Raw genomic sequence first — 19,423 nt, forward strand, 5'->3', positions numbered from 1 at the left:
CCTTGAGATAATTGAGACATGGATTGTGTGTGAGAGCCATTCAGAGAGTAAATGGGCAAGACAAAATATTGAAGTACCTTTGAACGGGGTATGGTAGTAGGTGCCAAGCGCAGCGGTTTGTGTCGAGAACTGCAACGCTGCTGGGTTTTTCACACTTAGCAGTTTCCCGTGTGTATCAAGAATGGTCCACCACCTAAAGGACATCCAGCGAACTTGACAACTGTGGGAGGCATTGGAGTCAACATGATCCAGTCTCCCTGTAGAACGCTTTCGACACTTTGTAGAGTCCATGACCCGACGAATTGAGGTTATTCTGAGGGCAAAATGAGGGTGGGGGGGTGCAACGTGTTCTTTGGGGGGGTGCAACGTGTTCATCAAAGAACATAATCAGCTGTTGAAGCATGTGCATCTGAGGGAGAGAGAGGAGGAGATGTGTGTAAATCTCAGGTGTGACTGTCAGACAACTCAGGATTATTCTTGATCCTAATTCCTCTTCCGGTTAGTAAAGGAAGTCCCCTCCCTCTGACGCATATAGGGCCTGAGAAAACATTGTGTGTGTGTGAGACACAGTACCTGACAAAACACTCACAACCCTTTGTCTACAACTCACATTGTAGACAAACTGTCAGCCATGATGGCTGGCGTTGTCACTCGTGGTCTGGCTTGGGGAAAGGACGGGATCTCAGAGAGGGATGTTTGGGAGGCCTGCTCTCACAAGCTCTTTGCTGACTAAACGTCTCACTTCTCCACACACACACACACACACACACACACACACACACACACACACACACACACACACACACACACACACACACACACACACACACACAAACACCATCCCACCTCGAATGAGCAGGAAAGGGATAGCTTTAAAGACAGTCTGACAGTTGATTGAGAAGATCATATCCTGAAACAAGTTGAGATACATGGATGTGTCGGCTGTGTTTTACTCCCATGTAAACCCATGTTCCCCTGTTCTCTCTTCAGCACATCAACAACGACCACATCCATGGGGAGAAGAAAGAGTTTGTGTGCCGTTGGGATGAGTGCTCGAGAGAACAGAAGCCCTTCAAAGCTCAGTACATGCTGGTGGTCCACATGAGGAGACACACTGGGGAGAAGCCACACAAATGCACAGTAAGAATTCCAACTCCCAACTAGCACCTGGGCATGTACACATTATTTCAATAAGCCCAGAGCCTTCTATTATAGGTCATGGATAAGCCACTCACATAACTATCTCTCCTTGTATTAAACACATTTCTACACAAGTCCTACCTTTAGATAGGGTTATGCTTTGCACCCTGTAATAACTATTGACCGTAACTTTACTGTATTTCTTCACTCCGAGCCTATTTCTTACCAGTAGTGATCCTTCCTCTCCATCTAGATGAGTTTTCCGGGAATTCCTAAGGGCCTCATCTGTAGCATGCAGTCCACTCATGATGATCACATTCAGAGTGTAGTTTCCTCAGCTTCAAAGCTCATTGATGAGGCCTTGTGAGTCCAGTCCATTAAAATACTTCTGACTAGAGACTTCACAAGGCTGATTGACAGGAGGGGAGGATATTAGTTATTAAAGTGTAAAGAGTTTAGTTTTAAATCCCACATGCATCTCATTCACCCCCAGATATCTCCCTCTCTAGCAAGTCTTGTGTTTTTGAAGGGAGGATCGTAGGTCTTTTATGTCCACTTTTGAGCGAATATAGTTTGATCCCATCTCACACAAACTGTCAATTACCCACAGTGCACAGCACAGTATGCCGCTCTGAAGGAATACCAAATCAATGCATAGCCTATTGTAGCATACCAAAGCTAAACACAGAACAGCTTTGATGCTTTGTTTCAACAAAGCTCTCCATGGTCTCTTACTTAGCTTAAATACTTGTAATAGTAATTTTTCTCTACGAGCAAATACTTTTGTGTGATACATGTAAGAGTCTCTGAGGCTATGTCTAACTGACCTTTGTCTCCCTCCCTCCCTCTCTCTAGTTTGAAGGATGCTGTAAGGCCTACTCTCGCCTGGAGAACCTGAAGACCCACCTGAGGTCCCACACAGGGGAGAAGCCGTACGTCTGTGAACATGAGGGCTGCAACAAAGCCTTCTCCAACGCCTCAGACAGAGCCAAGCACCAGAACCGCACACACTCCAATGAGGTACGGCTCTTATAGACAATCACCTCAAAGACATACTTTGAACTACATCTACATACAGTATTTACCCACTGCCATTATTTAAATCAACTAATGCGCATAAACATTAATTTTGTTTTTATATATTGCATTTTCAGAAGACAATGAAAGAAATCAGTAATCAACATAAGCATGAGGTAATAAGACATAATTTTTTATTATTTTTCCCAGAAACCCTACATCTGTAAAATCCCTGGGTGCACTAAACGCTACACAGACCCCAGCTCTCTCAGGAAGCATGTGAAGACGGTTCACGGACCAGAGGCCCACGTCACCAAGAAACAACGTGGCGATGTGCCTCCCAGGGGTCCTCCCAAGGGAAATGGAGAGAACGAGGCAAATGCCAAACAGAGTGATAGAGGGGTAGATGGAAAGATGGAGGCCAACAGCATTACTAGAGGAGTGGAGGACTGCCTGCAGGTCAAGTCAATCAAGACCGAGAACTCGATGGTAAGACTGGGTGTGACATTCCAATGTGTCATCACCACTAATTGTTTAACAAAGCATTGACTTTGACTATTGTCAAAATCCTCTCAACTACTAACTACTTAAACTATCAATGCAAATCCTATCAGTACCATTCATACATATTCTATGATATTTGAGTCTTGTGACTCAAATGCAGGCATTTCACCATCTATCCCATCACCTTTCACGCTAACTGTGATGGACAATTGACCTGCTGATGGTCTACCCTTCTCCTAATCCATCTCACCTCTCTGGTCACTACTTGAATGTGCTTCTCTTTCTTTAACACTTTCCCCAACGGACAGGCATCTCTGAGGTAAGCACCACCACTTTTTCTCTTTCATTTCAATGCTTTCTAACTGCATGTCAATTTTGCATCTGTACAAATTGCACTACTCTGTTCCTTTATGTATGAAAGAATAGAGGATTACACCAAGCACTTTCCAAGCGCTTCTGGTTTTAAAAGTCTATACTGTACTGTCTACAGTTTATTCAGTTATATTCCTCTGTGGCCTACGTGATCTGACAGTAATGTCTGTCGGGCCATGATAAAAGTCATTATCAAATTAATATTCAAAGAACGGGACTGTTCAGCATGTGTGTGGAACAAATAGTGTCAGCAATCAAGCTGTGATCAAGACTCTTTCTAGTTCAGTCTGTGTCAGAATTAATCACTATCAACACTTGACTGGGATTAGACTCACAGTATCCCTCCATCGCTCCACAATATACTTGTTTCCTTTGTAAATGAATCCAACACATCTATGATAAATAAGATTATGAAACTATAGCTAGGCTACATCATTTATTTAATTTGTGGTTTTGCAAAGAGTTTACATACTTGATTAATCAGAATTGTGCAACTGTATTCCAGTATTTAATATTTTAACCAATACAGCTGTTTTTTTCTCAATATCAAATCATTTCTGGGTAACAAGTAAGTACCTTACTGTGATCCTTTTCAATTAAAATGGTCAAAAAGAAACAAAAATAGGTTCTTAGCAAAGAGCAATTTCTCAAGCAAGAATTTTGCTAGGACTGTCTGGGAGTGGTCTGAGTGGGGAGGGGAAACTGAAAACTAGCTGTTATTGGCAGAGAGGTTTGGAACTCTTTCTTGTTGGTCTGATAACAAATGGACTGCCTGGTGATGTCACCAGGCAAGCCAAAACTCAATCCCACCAAATCAGGCTGAAATTTCAGGCCTTACACTAAAAGTGCATTAACATATTTTTCACAATTTCACAGTATTATTCTAACCTCATAGTGTGAAAATATATAGAAAACACAGAACAATCCCGTTTTTGACTGCACTAGGCCTTTAAGCATATATATTATTATTATTATTTTTATATATTTTTATATTATATTTAGATATTGCAGATAGATTGTAGCTTCCATCAATGTAATTGTCTACATCATTTCCAATCCCCCATATTTTTTTTGTAAATATATTTATATACATACATACACATACATACCCACATATATATAAATATATATACATATACACATAAATACACATATATATATATATATATATACATATCTTTTTTAATTATATTTTCCTTTATTATTTCCCGCAAACCCTACCACCCCTCCCCTAATTGGAGTAAACTAAGAAACAATAATACTTAGGCTTCTACATCCAGCTTGTACATACTTTAAGCATATTTTTACAATGACCATGCCCTGAATTAAGTACCTTACTGTGATCCTTTTCAATTAAAATGGTCAAAAAGAAACAAAAATAGGTTCTTAGCAAAGAGCAATTGGTCTGACTGTGGTACCCTTTTCACACTACCATGCCAACCTGAACAAAACCACTCAGTAGAGCTTGGTTCAACTTAGTAATATGAAAAGCCCTTGATAGGCTTGATCTGGTGTCTAACATAAACCATATATCCTGTCCCCCTCTCCAGACGTATCAATCCAGCCCTGGCGGTCACTCGTCATGTAGCAGTGAGCCATCGCCACTTGGCAGTGCCCACAACAATGACAGTGGAGTAGAGATAGCCCTGCACAGCGGGGGCAGCTTTGGGGAGCTGAGTGCACTGGATGACCCTCCCATGGTAGACTCCTCCACCCTCTCCCACGGCAACTCAGCAGGGGTGGGGCTTGGGCTCCGTAAAGGGGGAGGAGTCACCATCAAGCTGGAGAACATCAAGAAGGAGAGGCTGAAGAATGTGAGAGACTCGTGTCCCTGGACCAACTCTGGTCCACAGATCCGGAACACCAAGCTGCCTCCTATTCCTGCTGTTGGTAAGAGTTTTATATTGAGTTTTTGATAACAACTGTTGTTAAAAACTGTCATAATGCTGAAAGTTTAATAAACGATGACAAGGAAGAAAAATATTATCTTATTAAAAAATTCTCGCTAGGGCCTCCCGAGTGGCACAGCGGTCTAAAGCACTGCATCACAGTGCTTGAGGCATCACTACAGATCCGGAATCGATCCTGGGCTGTGTCGCAGCCGGCCATGACAACTGTGTCGCAGCCGGCCATGAGGCGGCACACAATTGGCACAGGGTTGTCGGGGTTAGGTGAGGGTTTGGCCGGTAGGGATGTCCTTGTCCCATCGCGCTCTAGTGACTCCTGTGGCGGGCCGGGCGCCTGCACGCGGCCACGGTCGCCAGTTGTACGGTGTTTCCTCCGACACATTGGTGCGACTGGCTTCCGGGTTAAGTGAGCAGCGTGTCAAGAAGCAGTGCGTGTTTCAGAGGACGCATGGCTCTCGACCTTCGCCTCTCCCAAGTCCGTATGGGAGTTGCAGCAATGGGACAAGACCGTAACTACCTCTTGGATATCACGAAATTGGGGAGAAAAAGGGGTACAAATTACCAAATAACCAACTTTTTTTTTTGCGTTCATCCACAATCGGAGAGATGGAGTTGGGAGGAATTTGTGAAGCAGCCTCAGAAACCAAGAAAGGTGTTTTGCTCTATATGTTCTAATGTGGTTCCTCTTGTTGGTTCCTCAGGTTCCCTTCTGGAGAACTCCAATATGATCGCTCCACCCGGGCCCTACCCTGGTCAGCGTCTTGGTGACCTGTCATCATGCGAGGTGACCATGCTAAACCAGCTGAATGAGCAGGCCCGCCGGTACAGCAACACCAGCACTGCCAGTTCAGCCTACACCAGCCGCCGCTCCTCGGGCATCTCCCCCTGCTACTCCAGCCGCCGGTCTTCCGAAGCTTCGCAGTTCAGCAACCGCCACAACAACATTAGCTCAGCCGACTCCTACGACCCCATCTCCACAGACCTGTCCCGGAGATCCAGCGAGGCCAGCCAGTGTGGAGGGGGTGGTGGAAACATCCCTAGTTTGCTCAGCCTCACCCCGGCTCAGCACTACCATCTTAAGGCCAAGTATGCTGCCGCAACTGGGGGAGCTCCACCCACACCTCTGCCCAACATGGAGCGCATGAGCCTCAGGACCAGGATGGCCCTGTACGGGGACCACTCCCAGGAGAGGGAGAGCTCCTCCCATTCCAACCAGTTCCAGCCCCCTGCTGGAGCAGTGCCCAGACGCTGCAGTGACATTGGCTACAGTAACCATAGTATGATGCCCCACGAGGTCCCTGGGAACCTGCCACGGCGAGCCAGCGATCCCGTCCGCAGACCCACCTTGGACCCACTGTCCCTGCCGAGGGTCCAGCGCTACAACAGCATGAACAGTATGAACCCCAACTCCATGATGCCTCCTCCCTCTACTGATCGCCGGGGCCTGGCTATGCAGGGCTACACACGGTCCGACGGAAGTCTGCACCGCCACTCTTTCGCCCCGCGGCCCCCCAGCATCTCAGAGAATGTGGTGATGGAGACCATGGCTGTGGACGGGCTGGACCCTGCAGGGGACGAGGACATGGTGCTGCCTGATGATGTCGTACAGTATCTCAGGTCTCAGAACACTGGCGCCGACCAATCAGCAGGCCCCGCCGACTACACCAACAGCCAATCACACGGCTTCCAGGACCAAGGGAATATGACCTCCTCCCAGCAGCCCCAGCAGCAGTTCTATGGGCAAAGGAGGATGGCCATGGTGGATACCAACATGCCCCTGTCTGAGTCAGGCCAGGCCCCCCTAACGCCCTACAAGATGAGCCCTGGTTCTGGATCACAGCAACAGCAGTACCCAACCTCACCCAGTATGAACAACAAAAACAACATGCCAGTGCAGTGGAATGAGGTCAGCTCAGGGACTGTGGACGCCACAGGCACCTCAAGAGTCACCAAGCAGAACCTCCTCAGAAACAACAACCTGGCAGTGGTTCAGCAGAGACAAAACTGTGGGCCTTTCCAGGGTAGTATGGGTAGTAACAGTAACCAGCAGGTGATGCCTATGAGCCAGAACATGGAGCTACAAGGCTACAGCCAGAGAAGCAACGCCCAAAGGATCAACTCTGTCCAACAGCAACAGAGGCAGCCATGCAGCATGAATTATACTGAGCAGAAGAGTCCCCAGCAGGGATACGGCCAAGACATTGTCCCCATCCCTAACTCTGGATCTGGGAATGGCAGCCTACGACCCAACTACAACGGCATGGCACTGCCCAATGGCAGAGTAATGGCAACACATAATCCAGATATTCAAAACTACAGATCAAGGACTCAGGTTGAAAGCTATCCCCCTCACATGAATCAGGTTGAGCAGCTGAACTACAGTAGTACGCCTCAGCAGCAAGCCGTCCATACTGGGACCAGAGATGGGATGCAGCCCAGGCTTCCCATGGAGACCAAGTCTATGTCCAGACAACATGTAAGATCCAGCAGTACGATGCAGAACCGTTTCCTTCAGTCTGACTTCAATCACAACACCTCTGAGGCCAGTCCAAAGAAGCCAGGCCGCACCGCAGCACATAACGTCGGACAAAAGGGAAACTCCAACTCTAACGCTCCAATGTTATACACTGGCCAGATACACATGTTCGAGTCCAACAACAACCTGAGTTTCGACTCCCCCATGTCCCCCTGCACACCCCAGGCACCGGTAGGCACTGCCGTTTTCATGGCATCTTCAGGGGTCAACCAGGTCACCAGCACCGTGGACTCCTCTGGTGTGGAGCACGCCCAGATTGACTTTGATGCCATGTTGGATGATGGCGACCACTCCAGCCTGATGTCGGGGACTCTCAGCCCCAGGCTCCTCACAAGTCTGTCCCAGAACTCCTCCAGGCTCACCACCCCCCGTAGCTCTGTGACCCTGGCCTCCGTGCCAGCAGGGATCGGTAACATGGCCATAGGCGATATGAACTCCATGTTGACCGCCCTGGCTGAGGAGAGTAAGTTCCTCAACATGATGAGCTAATGCCTTGGCTGCATCCCAATAGTTTTTCTCCCAAAGTGTTCACGTGTTCACTTCCTTTCATGAATTTCAAAGGAAATGATTGGTGAATGGAAACTCCCTCTGGCCCATGCCTACACCAATCAAATGCTTTTAAATTTGTGGGGAGTAGTGCACACTTCAGGAGGAAGGAGAGATTATTGGGACGGTCCCCTTGTATATTCAGACCCTTTCAAGAAAGCATCAGGAAAAATGTACTATAAAAGCTCTGATTATATGTAACAATACCTTATGGAAATTGTTACTTATCAGGAGAATGTCGATCTAGAGACTTTGCTTATCCAGTTATATGTAATATTTGCTCAAGTACATTTTAAGTAATGTTTATGTTAGATAAAGTAAGTGTAGTAAAGACATAAGGGGTATTTGTATCACTGTTTTAAAAAGCCATACTTTGTATCTACGAATAAAAATAGACAAGGGTATAAAAATACATTGGCAAATGTGTCCATTGCTCAGTATTTGTTGATGTTTGTTACCTTTAAAAAAGCAGTGCACTGAAAGCAGTTCACCAAGTGCCTTGATAAAAAGATCAAGTTTGAATAATATGTGAACTCATAAAACGTACATACATGTAACGATGTTGCCAAGAAAAAATGCATATGAAAATATTAGAATAGCATTTTTCTCATTACAACCTTCCATCATGTTTATAAATATACTGTAAGGTATGTGGTTTAAATTATGTTGAAGAGACGTAATTATTGCAAGCCGATTACAGTATGATGCCACTATTTAACATTGCGATGCTACATTGTTTACATCTATCCGTGTATAGAGGAGCTTGCAGTGGAACAGGTTCCGTTGCCAAGCTCTTAGGGCCGGTTTCCCGGACGAAGATTAAGCCTAGTGCTGGACTAAAACCCATGCTCAGTGGAGATTATCCATTGAAAATGATTTTTAGTCCAGGACTAGGCTTAATCTGTATCCGGGAAACCAGACCCTAGCGTACAGCAGGAGATGGCCCCTTTCAGTCATACTGTATAAAATATCCTCCAAGTGCCCTCCAAAAAATGTCTAACCCTCTATGGACCCTCCTCCTTGTGAGACTGACTGTATGATTGAAAAGGACAGAGATCTGCCTCAGTGTCAGTCAGTCTGTGAAGACACACACGGATCCCCATGCCTCGCAATGTCTAGGAGGAATCAGATCTCTAAAGGAATATGCAAGTACTCCATGTGTTCTCTGTGGACATGATCACACACTAATTAGTGGATTCATTACCCTCCCTCTTCCCTGAGTTCTGAGCTAGACATGGACTATATGGAGATTCAAATAAGGAATGTATTACTTTGATTACGATTCATATCAAAGACAATGATAAACCGCAACTCCTAAGTTTTTATTTAGTTTGTTTCCTGGAGTTAAAGTAGCCTTATAGTATGTATAGGTATACTGCTCATTCATTTGGCTATGCTCAGTGTGAGTGTGTGTGTGTGTTGTATATAGCTTTTGTACATTTCAAATACAGTATCCACGTTTTTTCTTTTTTAACCAAAGTTCTGTTTTGTGTCTCCTTTGAAATCACATGGTCTCGTCCCTCTGGGACACATGAAAGCAAAGTGTCGATATCTAAACTCTTCAGCACCCACCCTAATGAATTCTACACACCATGAAAACCATCCTCATGTCAAATAACTATAGAGCGAGGCAATGTTCCCGCTGTTGCGGAGAAGTCGGCTCAACTGGAAATTAACGTGACATTTTATTGCGGATCTTACGCGATACTTTAGCAATACAGATTGATATACAGTACCAGTCAAAAGTTTGGATACACCTACTCATTCAATGTTTTTTCTTTATTTTCTTTATTTATTTATTCAAGAACTTTGAAATGTTCTTCAAGTGCAGTTGCAAAAACCATCAAGGGCTATGATAAAACTGGCTCTCATGAGGACCGCCACAGGAAAGGAAGACCCAGAGTTACCTCTGCTGCAGAGGATAAGTTCATTAGAGTTACCAGCCTCAGAAAATGCAGGCCAAATAAATGCTTCACAGAGTTCAAGCAACAGACGCATCTCAACATCAACTGTTCAGAGGAGACTGCATGACTCACTCCTTCATGGTCGAATTGCTGCAAAGAAACCACTACTAAAGAACACCAATAAGAAGAAGAGACTTGCTTGTGCCAAGAAACACGAGCAATGGACATTAGACCGGTGGAAATACGTTCTTTGGTCTGATGACACTGGCGTGTCTTTGTGAGACGGAGGGTAAGTGAAAGGATGATCTCCGCATGTGTGGTGAACCATGGAGGAGGAGGTGCGATGTTGTGGGGGTGCTTTGCTGGGGACACTGTCTGTGATTTATTTAGAATTCAAGGCATACTTAACCAACATGGCTACCACAGCATTCTGCAGTGATACGCCATCCCATCTGGTTTGCGCTTAGTGGGACTATCATTTTTTTTCAACAGGACAATGACCCAACACACCTCCAGGCTGTGTAAGGGCTATTTGACCAAGGAGAGTGATGGAGTGCTGCATCAGATGACCTGGCCTCCACAATCACCCTACCTCAACCCAATTGAGATGGTTTGGGATGAGTTCAACCACAGAGTGAAGGAAAAGCAGCCAACAAGTGCTCAGCATATGTGGGAACTCCTTCAAAACTGTTGGAAAAACATTCCAGGTGAATCTGGTTGAGAGAATGACAAGAGTATGCAAAGCTGTCATCAAGGCAAAGGGTGGCTACTTTGAAGGATCTAAAATATAAAATATATCTTGATTTGTTTAACACTTTTTTGGTTACTACATGATTCCATATGTGTTATTTCATAGTTTTGATGTCCTCACTATTATTCTACAATGTCGAAAATAGTACAAATAAAGAAAAACCCTTGAATGAGTAGGTGTGTCCAAACTTTTGACTGGTACTGTAAATACATAATTGCAGCTAGCAAAATAACATCTACCTACAGTATATTTGATGTTTAGCTGCAAAGGATGCCTTTTGTTTTGGGGGGTGATTTTATCATAGATTAAGTTGAGGTGGTTAGAAAAATAGGAATAGAAGAAAAGAACATAACAGGTTACTACAGATGTAGGATCTTATTTTGATCACCCTGTTGCAGGACAACTTTCCACTTCTTAAAGTTCGAAAAGGCTTCTGAGGTTTGTAATTTCCACTTTGAAATTTCATACTTGATTTTCCCTTATGAAAAATGTATCAACCCTTACAAAGATGTCCATTAATTATAACCTACATAATAAATCACATTTCCTGTTGCTGCAGGATTATTTTCCTGCTGCAGCAAACTGGCTCAAATTAAGATCCTATATCTGTATTAAATAATCTAGGGAAAACCATAGAATTAGGAATTAGAATGTGTTTTAGGATCTCTATGGGGCAAACTTTGTTTTATCTTTTATCCCTTCTTTTTCTCTTTCATCCATTACTTCACAATACATATTTACTTCAACAAATTAAGACATCTTTAAATGTGAATCTTCTTAGTTGTGTTGCTCTTTCAGTTTTTTTTAAACAATGTCGGTAAAGGCATAAAATTCAACCTGAAAACCCAGGCTAAAAATGATTCTTCCAGAAAAACAAAATGCATACATAGCAGTTTCTAAAGTTAGGCATATTGTCCAAAATGAACAGTGGCAGGCAGGCTCTGAGGAAATGGTTTTCAGGAAAGACATTAAACACACCAGTGGAGAGAGAGGAAGAGGAAGAGAAACAGAAAGAAAGGAAGAGAGAGAGAAATAGGGGCAGAGAGGAAGACAGAGATAAGGAGAGCGGAAGAACAATGGTTGTAAAAAGGATGACGCGTGGAGAAAGTATAAAAAAAAGGGGAACAAATGATTTTACTCTGACAGGCAACGGAACTCTGCTGAGGATCCTTTTGATGTGGTTGCCACTGATTTCATTTGCCACTTGAATTCCTTATTCTCTCAGAGAGAGGATGGAAGAAAAATAGCCTGGGGTAATAAGGGAGTTAAGAGAACAAGAGGTTAGGACGGGAGGCAAGATGATCACTAACGGACAAGGCACTAGCTAATTAGACAAGAACACAAACGAGGTGAGATGTAAGACTCAAAACACTACCATAGAGAGAGAGAGAGAGAAAGAGAGTCCACAGAGATAGTCTGGGCTGGGCTTAGCTTTGCATGCCCCGTCTCAAAGCTCAGAGAAAGAGAGAATGAAAGGAGAAAGAGCGAGATTCATGAAAGGAGAAAGAGCGAGGACATCACATTCTAGAATCTACACAGTGTGTTCTCCATGCTGCTTGGTCCCATGGTTCCAGTGGTTCCAGACTGAGATGCAGTTTTATAAGAATAGGTCTCAGGGGAGAGAGCTTTCACTCTCTCTGTCCCTCTCTCTCTCTGTTTCACTCGTGCTCCCTCCTGCTCTCTCTCTATCCATCCCCCTCGCCACTTAGCTGTCGCCTAGATGGCTGACACTGGGCCGCTGGAGAGAGAGAGATGGAGCAAGAGAGAGGAGGGAGGGCAGGGCAAGGCAGCTGTTAGCTGCTTAGAGAAGGGAAGGTAGCACGATAAAACAATGCCACCAGACACAACTCACGCTAGGCTCAGAGGCCTTACAAATTTGATCCAAAAGGATTCTTCTTTCCAAGTTCTTTCCACTAAATAAGCACCTCTTCCTATCCTCATCCACTGACAACTCAACATCCACTGATTTAGTAGTAAGTCATTTTTATCCGCTCGAAATCCTTCCACTTTCTAATGGTATTGGGGAATCAAGCAGCTAAACTAAACCCAGTCGGCTGTAAACAATGAATCATTGTTTGTGTGAAGGCATCAGAAAATAACAGAGATAAATCCACCACAAGAAAAACTGCATGTTGTTGAAAGAGAATGATGATCAATTACTGATCTGTTGACTATATATCTATATATCTATCTACACAAGACCACTAATCATGCAATTTCACACACCCATTAACATTACAATTATATGGTACACAGAAAAAGACAGGAGATCAAAAGATGCTGTTCAATCATTATGAGAGAGAGTGAATGGGTGAAATAATATTATGCTATTTTAATAAACAACAGAGTGTCACATCTTGACATTTGACCCAAGTGGGCAGATCATCGTAATAAAGCAATTTATTGGACTGGGCCTCTCACTCGGGGATGGAAACTCCTGCTGTGCTGTGCTGTGCTGTGTGCCTATTTTCACAACTTCACCATTGTAATAATGCCCTACAAATACAGACTGAAACTACAGTTTGAACAGCTGAACACAGGCTTACGAATGGCGCCGGAGGAGATGGCTGCTGTTTTACGGGCTCCTAACCAATTGTGCTATTGTGTGTATTTTCTCACATTATTTGTAACTTATTTTGTACATATTGTTTCTGCCACCATCTCTTATGACCTAAAAAAGCTTCTGGATATCAGAACAGCGATTACTCACCTCGTACTGGATAAAGATTCTTTCTTTAACGAGTCTGACGCAAAGGATTTACTTCAGACAACGGACAAGGCCCAAATCCCCATCATTCGCGTGAAGAGGAGACGGAGATATAGGGGTCGTAGGTTGGGGTGCCTTGTAAGAATCAGATGTTGAGTGGGTAACCCTCCTATACCTGTAGGGGGTGCGTACTGGCGGCAGAGAAGTCAGGAGCAGGAGAGCAAAAACTGATTTACAATGGCGCAGTTTAATAAACAAAACCACCGTAAACAGAACAATAAATCAATGGGTAAACAAAACCCGGTACACAACAGCATAACATGCACAAGCACTACAAATAAACAATACCGGACAAGGACATGGGGGGAACAGAGGGTTAAATACACAACATGTAATGATGGAATTGAAACCAGGTGTGTGGGAAGACAAGACCAAATAAATGGAAAATGAAAGGTGGATCGGCGATGGCTAGAAGACCTGTGACGTCGACCGCCAAACACCGCCCGAACAAGGAGAGGGACCGACCTCGGCGGAAGTCGTGACAATACCAGTCCTATTAGCCAATGTGCAATCATTAAATAATAAACTGGATAAGCTCCGATCAAGACTATCCTACCAACGGGACATTAGAAACTGTAATATCATGGCTGAAAGACGACATGGATAACATACAGCTGGCTGGGTTTTCCGTGCATCGGCAAGATGCAGCTGCCTCCGGTAAGACTAGTGGTGGTGGTCTGTGTCTATTTGCCAATAACAGCTGGTGCACGAAATCTAATATTAATGAATTCTCGAGATTTTGCTCGCCTGAGGTAGAGTATCTCATGATAATCTGTAGACCACACTATTTATCTTTATTTTTCTAGGCTGTGTCACACCCTGGCCTTAGTTATCTTTTTTTTCTTTATTATTTTAGTTAGGTCAGGGTGTGACATGGGGGATGTATGTGTTTTGAATTGTCTAGGGTTTTTTGTATGTTTATGGGTGCTGTGGTTTAGTTGGTTAAAGGGGCTAGTCTAGGTGTATGTATGTCTATGGTTGCCTAGATTGGTTCTCAATTAGAGACAGCTGTCTATCGTTGTCTCTGATTGGGAACCATATTTAGGCAGCCATATTCATTAGGTAGTTTGTGGGTGATTGTCTATGTGTAAGTTGCCTGTGTCTGCACTTATTGTTTATATAGCTTCACGTTCGTCGGTTTGTTGTTTTTGTTTAGTTTGTAAAGTGTTCTTCGTTTCGTCTTCGTCTTAAATAAAAAGAGAAGATGTATTGTTATCACTCTGCGCCTTGGTCCTCCTCTCTTCAAAGTTACGATGAGCGTGACAGACTGTCTATTTACCACAAACCGATGTTGGCACTAAGACTGTACTCAACGAGCTGTATAAGGCCATAAGCAAACCAGAAAATGCTCATCCAGAGGCGGTGCTCCTAGTGGCCTGGGGACTTTAATGCAGGGAAACTTAAATCCATTTGACCTAATTTCTACCAGCATGTTACATGTGCATCCAGAGGAAAAACAACTCTAGACCACCTTTACTCCACACACAGAGACGCGTACAATGCACTCCCTCGTCCTCCATTTAGCAAATCTGACCATAACTCTATCCTCCTGATTCCTGCTTACAAGCAAAAACTAAAGCAGGAAGTACCAGTGACTCGCTCAATACGGAAGTGGTCAGATGACGCACATGCTAAGGTACAGGACTGTTTTGCGAGCACAGACTGGAATATGTTCCGGGATTCTTCCGATGGCATTGAGGAGTACACCACACCAGTTACTGGCTTTATCAATAAGTGCATCGATGACGTCATCCCCACAGTGACCATACGTACATACCCCAACCAGAAGCCATGGATTACAGGCAACATCCGCACTGAGCTAAAGGGTAGAGCTGCCGATTTCAATGAGTGGGACTCTAACCCGGACGCTTATAGGAAATCCCGCTATGCCCTCCGACAAACCATCAAACAGGCAAAGCGTCAATACAGGACTAAGATTGAATCCTAAGGAACGCCGTTTGGGTCTTTGCGTGTCAGAAAAGATACACGTCAAATAACACAATTTGACGCGTCAAATGACACAATTTGACGTGTTAAATCAGCTTTCAATTTTACACGCTAAGTAACACAACACACCACTACTATCAGTAGCACTGTCAAAGCTGTACAAAAAAGTCTGCAATTAAGCACACACCGGCCACGAACGATGTGTTTACAATACCACGTTGGTAATAAGACATTTGTTCGACCTCTACTTCTGGGGTAGCTAGCTAGCTTTAGCTAGGTACCTGGGGTAGCTAGCTAGCTTTAGCTTGGTACCTAGCTAGTACCAATACAACCAGCCTGAAAACAATGACCAGTATAAACTGCAGTCATTTTCATTATTCTTAGCAATTATTTAGGAATCCTTGGGAGTGAGTATTTGCTAGGTAGCCACAGGTTGTTCACCTATTGAAATTGAACTTCAGTTCATGAAAATAAATAGCTAGCCAACTACTTAACCCTGTTGCCCAAAGCTAACGTTATAAGCAGGCAGCTAGCTTCATCTGGCTAATGAGGCTCGACCGGATCGGGTTATGTGTTGTGAAGCTAGCCACAATAAGGATTAGGCACAATAGAGGAATTTGCGGTTTGCCTTCAAAATAAAAGTACTTCTTTGAAAGTGATGCAGAAGGTTACAATTGGTGGAATCATGCCATATTTAGACGAGATAATGTTAAACAAGGTTGGAATGTGAAGCAATGAAATGGGGCATCAGTCTACTCGGTGACACCCGCAGAAAACAACTGTGAAGAGTTCATGCAAATATTAGCATTGTAGCTCTTATTGCGGGACTGTGACTGTGTGAAATCACCTCCCCAGTCAGCCTATTGTGTGTATTGACATTCATATTGCACTGTACAGCTTTACCTAAGGATTGGGGATCAATGACATGGGGTATCAGTCTACTCAATACCCAATATATCTTTTACCAATGCCCTCCTCAGGGTTATCAGACTCCAAAACATCCACGCAGTATTGTTTTTCCAATATCCACGCAGTATTGTTTTTCCAATATCCACGCAGTATTGTTTTTCCAATATCCACGCAGTATTGTTTTTCCAATATCCACGCAGTATTGTTTTTCCAATATCCACGCAGTATTGTTTTTCCAATATCCACGCAGTATTGTTTTTCCAATATCCACGCAGTATTGTTTTTCCAACATCCACGCAGTATTGTTTTTCCAATATCCACGCAGTATTGTTTTTTTTGGTCAATACACATTTTTTTCACCTTTATTTAACCAGGTCTGCCAGTTGAGAACAAGTTGTCATTTACAACTGCGACGTGACCAAGATAAAGCAAAGCAGTGCGACAAAAACAACAACACAGAGTTACACATTAACAAACGTACAGTCAATAACACAATAGAAAAATTGATGTACAGTGTGTGCAAATGTAGAAGATTAGGGAGGTAAGGCAATAAATAGGCCATAGAGGTGAAATAATTACAATTTAGCATTAACACTGGAGTGATAGATGTGCAGATGATGATGTGCAAGTAGAGATACTGGGGTGCAAAAGAGCAAAAAAATAGATAACGATATGGGGATGAGGTAGTTGGGTGTGCTATTTACAGATTGGCTGTGTACAGATACAGTGATCGGTAAGCTGCTCTGACAACTGATGCTTAAAGTTAGAGAGGGAGATATAAGTCTTCAGCTTCAGTGATTTTTGCAATTCGTTCCAGTCATTGGCAGCAGAGAACTGGAAGGAAAGGCGGCCAAAGGAAGTATAGTAGGTTGACAATAAATGTGGCACAATTCAGTTGTTTCAGAGTCCCGCAATAAGAGCTACAACGCTAATGACCTATTCAATTATGGGATAATTCTACTATTTGTATTAATTTGCATCACTGTCAATTACATACTTTTATTTTGAAGGCTAACCGCAAAGTCCACTATTGTGCCTAATCCTTATTGTGGCTAGCTTCACATAGATGGGTCCAACCACCATTAATCAAATAAGAACTGTTTTATAAATGAAGGTTATTTTAGATGATGACACCTAGCTATATAGTTAGCTAGCTAACTATAGCTACTGAAACAGATTATGTCGTTTTGCTATGTTTTTGAGGAACAACATTGTTTACATCAACCAACTAGCTGGCTTTTTTTATGACGAGCACTGTAGGTGCGCGAGACAACTTTACCAGCATCATAGCATACGTATCGATGAATCGTTGTGACATATGAAATACAAGTGATAGTGTAATCAATGTGTAATAACTACGCAAAAAATGTATGAACGCGTTAAATCATTATGTGACGTGCAGTCACATTCAGTTCCTGATTGGTCAACAAGCTTATTTGACATGTCAGATAGTGTTATTTGACGCGTATCTTTTTTGACACACAACGACCCAAACGGCGTTCCATAGTATCCTACTACACAGGCTCCGACGCTCGTCGGATGTGGCAGGGCTTGCAAACTATTACGGCCTTTAAAGGGAAGCACAACAGCGAGCTGCCCAGTGACACGAGCCTACCAGACGAGCTAAATGACTGCTTTGCACGCTTCGAGGCAAGCAACACTGAAGCATGCATGTAAGCATCAGCTGTTCCGGACGACTGTGTGATCACGCTCTCCATAGCCGATCTGAGAAAGACCTTTAAACAGATCAACATTCACAAGGGCGTATGGCCAGACGAATTACCAGGACGTGTACTCTTCACTGACATTTTCAACCTGTCCCTGACCGAGTCTGTAATACCAACATGTTTCAAGCAGACCACCATAGTCCCTGTGCCCAAGAACACCAAGGTAACCTGCCTAAATGACTACAGACCCGTAGCATTCACGTCTGTAGCCATGGAGTGCTTTGAAAGGTATGACATGGTTCAACACAAACCCAATATCCCAGAAACCCTAGACCCACTCCAATTTGCATACCGCCCCAACAGATCCACAGAGGATGCAATCTCTATTGCACTCCACACTGCCCTTTCCCACCTGGACAAATGGAACACCTACGTGAGAATGCTATTCACTGACTACAGCTCAGCGTTCAACACCATAATGCCCTCAAAGCTCATCACTAAGCTAAGGACCCTGGGACTAAACACCTCCCTCTGCAACTGGATCCTGGACTTTCTAACGGGCCGCCCCCAGGTGGTAAGGGTAGGTTACAACACATCTGCCACGCTGATCCTCATGGGCCCCCCCCCACCCCCATTTTTACACTGCTGCTACTCTCTGTTTATTATCAATGCATAGTCACTTTACCTCTACCTACATGTACATATTACCTCAATTACCTCAACTAACCGGTGCCCCCGCACATTGGCTCTATACCGGTACCCCTGTATATAGCCTCGTTCGTCATTTTATTTTTGCTCTTTAATTATTTTTTATTTTTCAATGTTCTTTTTTATACATTTTTTAAAATGTATTCATTGTTTACTTCAGTTTATTTAGTAAATACTTTCTTAACACTTATTTTTTCTTAAAACTGCATTGGTTAAGGGCTTGTAAGTAAGCATTTCACTGTAAGGTTGTATTTGGCACATGTGACAAATAAAATTTGATTTGATTTGAGTAAGGGACCCCAGCATCTAAGGGGAATCATATATTCCCACAGAATCTCCCTGTCTGTCACATGGTACAGGAAACAGGAAGAGGTCATGATGCAGCATAAACCAGCCTAAACAAAACACAGCCCTCTATAGTCTATACAATGGCACAATAGTCCACCAGGCAAATCATTAATGGGTCTCCTTTAACTCCTTTAACACAGAGACTGACTGGGGGAAGTGGTCTGGAACCACAGTGACATTGTTGCGAATGAACCAATGTATATATCCTGGAAACAGCTCCATTACATGAAGGCTGTAGGGTATATTTGGAGATATTTTTGTCTTTCATTGTGAATCCTTTTCTTTTTAGATTAGAAATAAAGGTGGTTACTTGTTATATACAGTATGACAGAGAACCCCTTAGACAACAAGAAATGTGAATTATTAGGATGATTATAATTCATGAACATTTTTGTAGGGG

The 19,423-nt window shown here is 43.5% G+C and overlaps 1 protein-coding gene across 1 annotated transcript in view; it reads left to right on the forward strand.

Moving 5' to 3' along the window:
- The window catches only part of LOC120063931 (zinc finger protein GLI2-like), a 101,188-nt gene extending 91,714 nt beyond the window's left edge, over positions 1-9,474 (forward strand). Inside the window, exons 12-16 of the mRNA XM_039014241.1 lie at positions 991-1,140; positions 1,996-2,160; positions 2,368-2,646; positions 4,584-4,923; positions 5,642-9,474. Coding sequence (XP_038870169.1) covers positions 991-1,140; positions 1,996-2,160; positions 2,368-2,646; positions 4,584-4,923; positions 5,642-7,965 — 3,258 coding nt within the window. The 3' untranslated portion in view covers positions 7,966-9,474. The remainder of the gene's footprint in view (positions 1-990; positions 1,141-1,995; positions 2,161-2,367; positions 2,647-4,583; positions 4,924-5,641) is intronic.
- The last annotated feature ends 9,949 nt before the right edge of the window (positions 9,475-19,423 follow it).

The sequence above is a fragment of the Salvelinus namaycush genome, chromosome 19 (assembly GCF_016432855.1).
Source record: "Salvelinus namaycush isolate Seneca chromosome 19, SaNama_1.0, whole genome shotgun sequence".
In the NCBI taxonomy this organism is placed as follows: domain Eukaryota; kingdom Metazoa; phylum Chordata; class Actinopteri; order Salmoniformes; family Salmonidae; genus Salvelinus; species Salvelinus namaycush.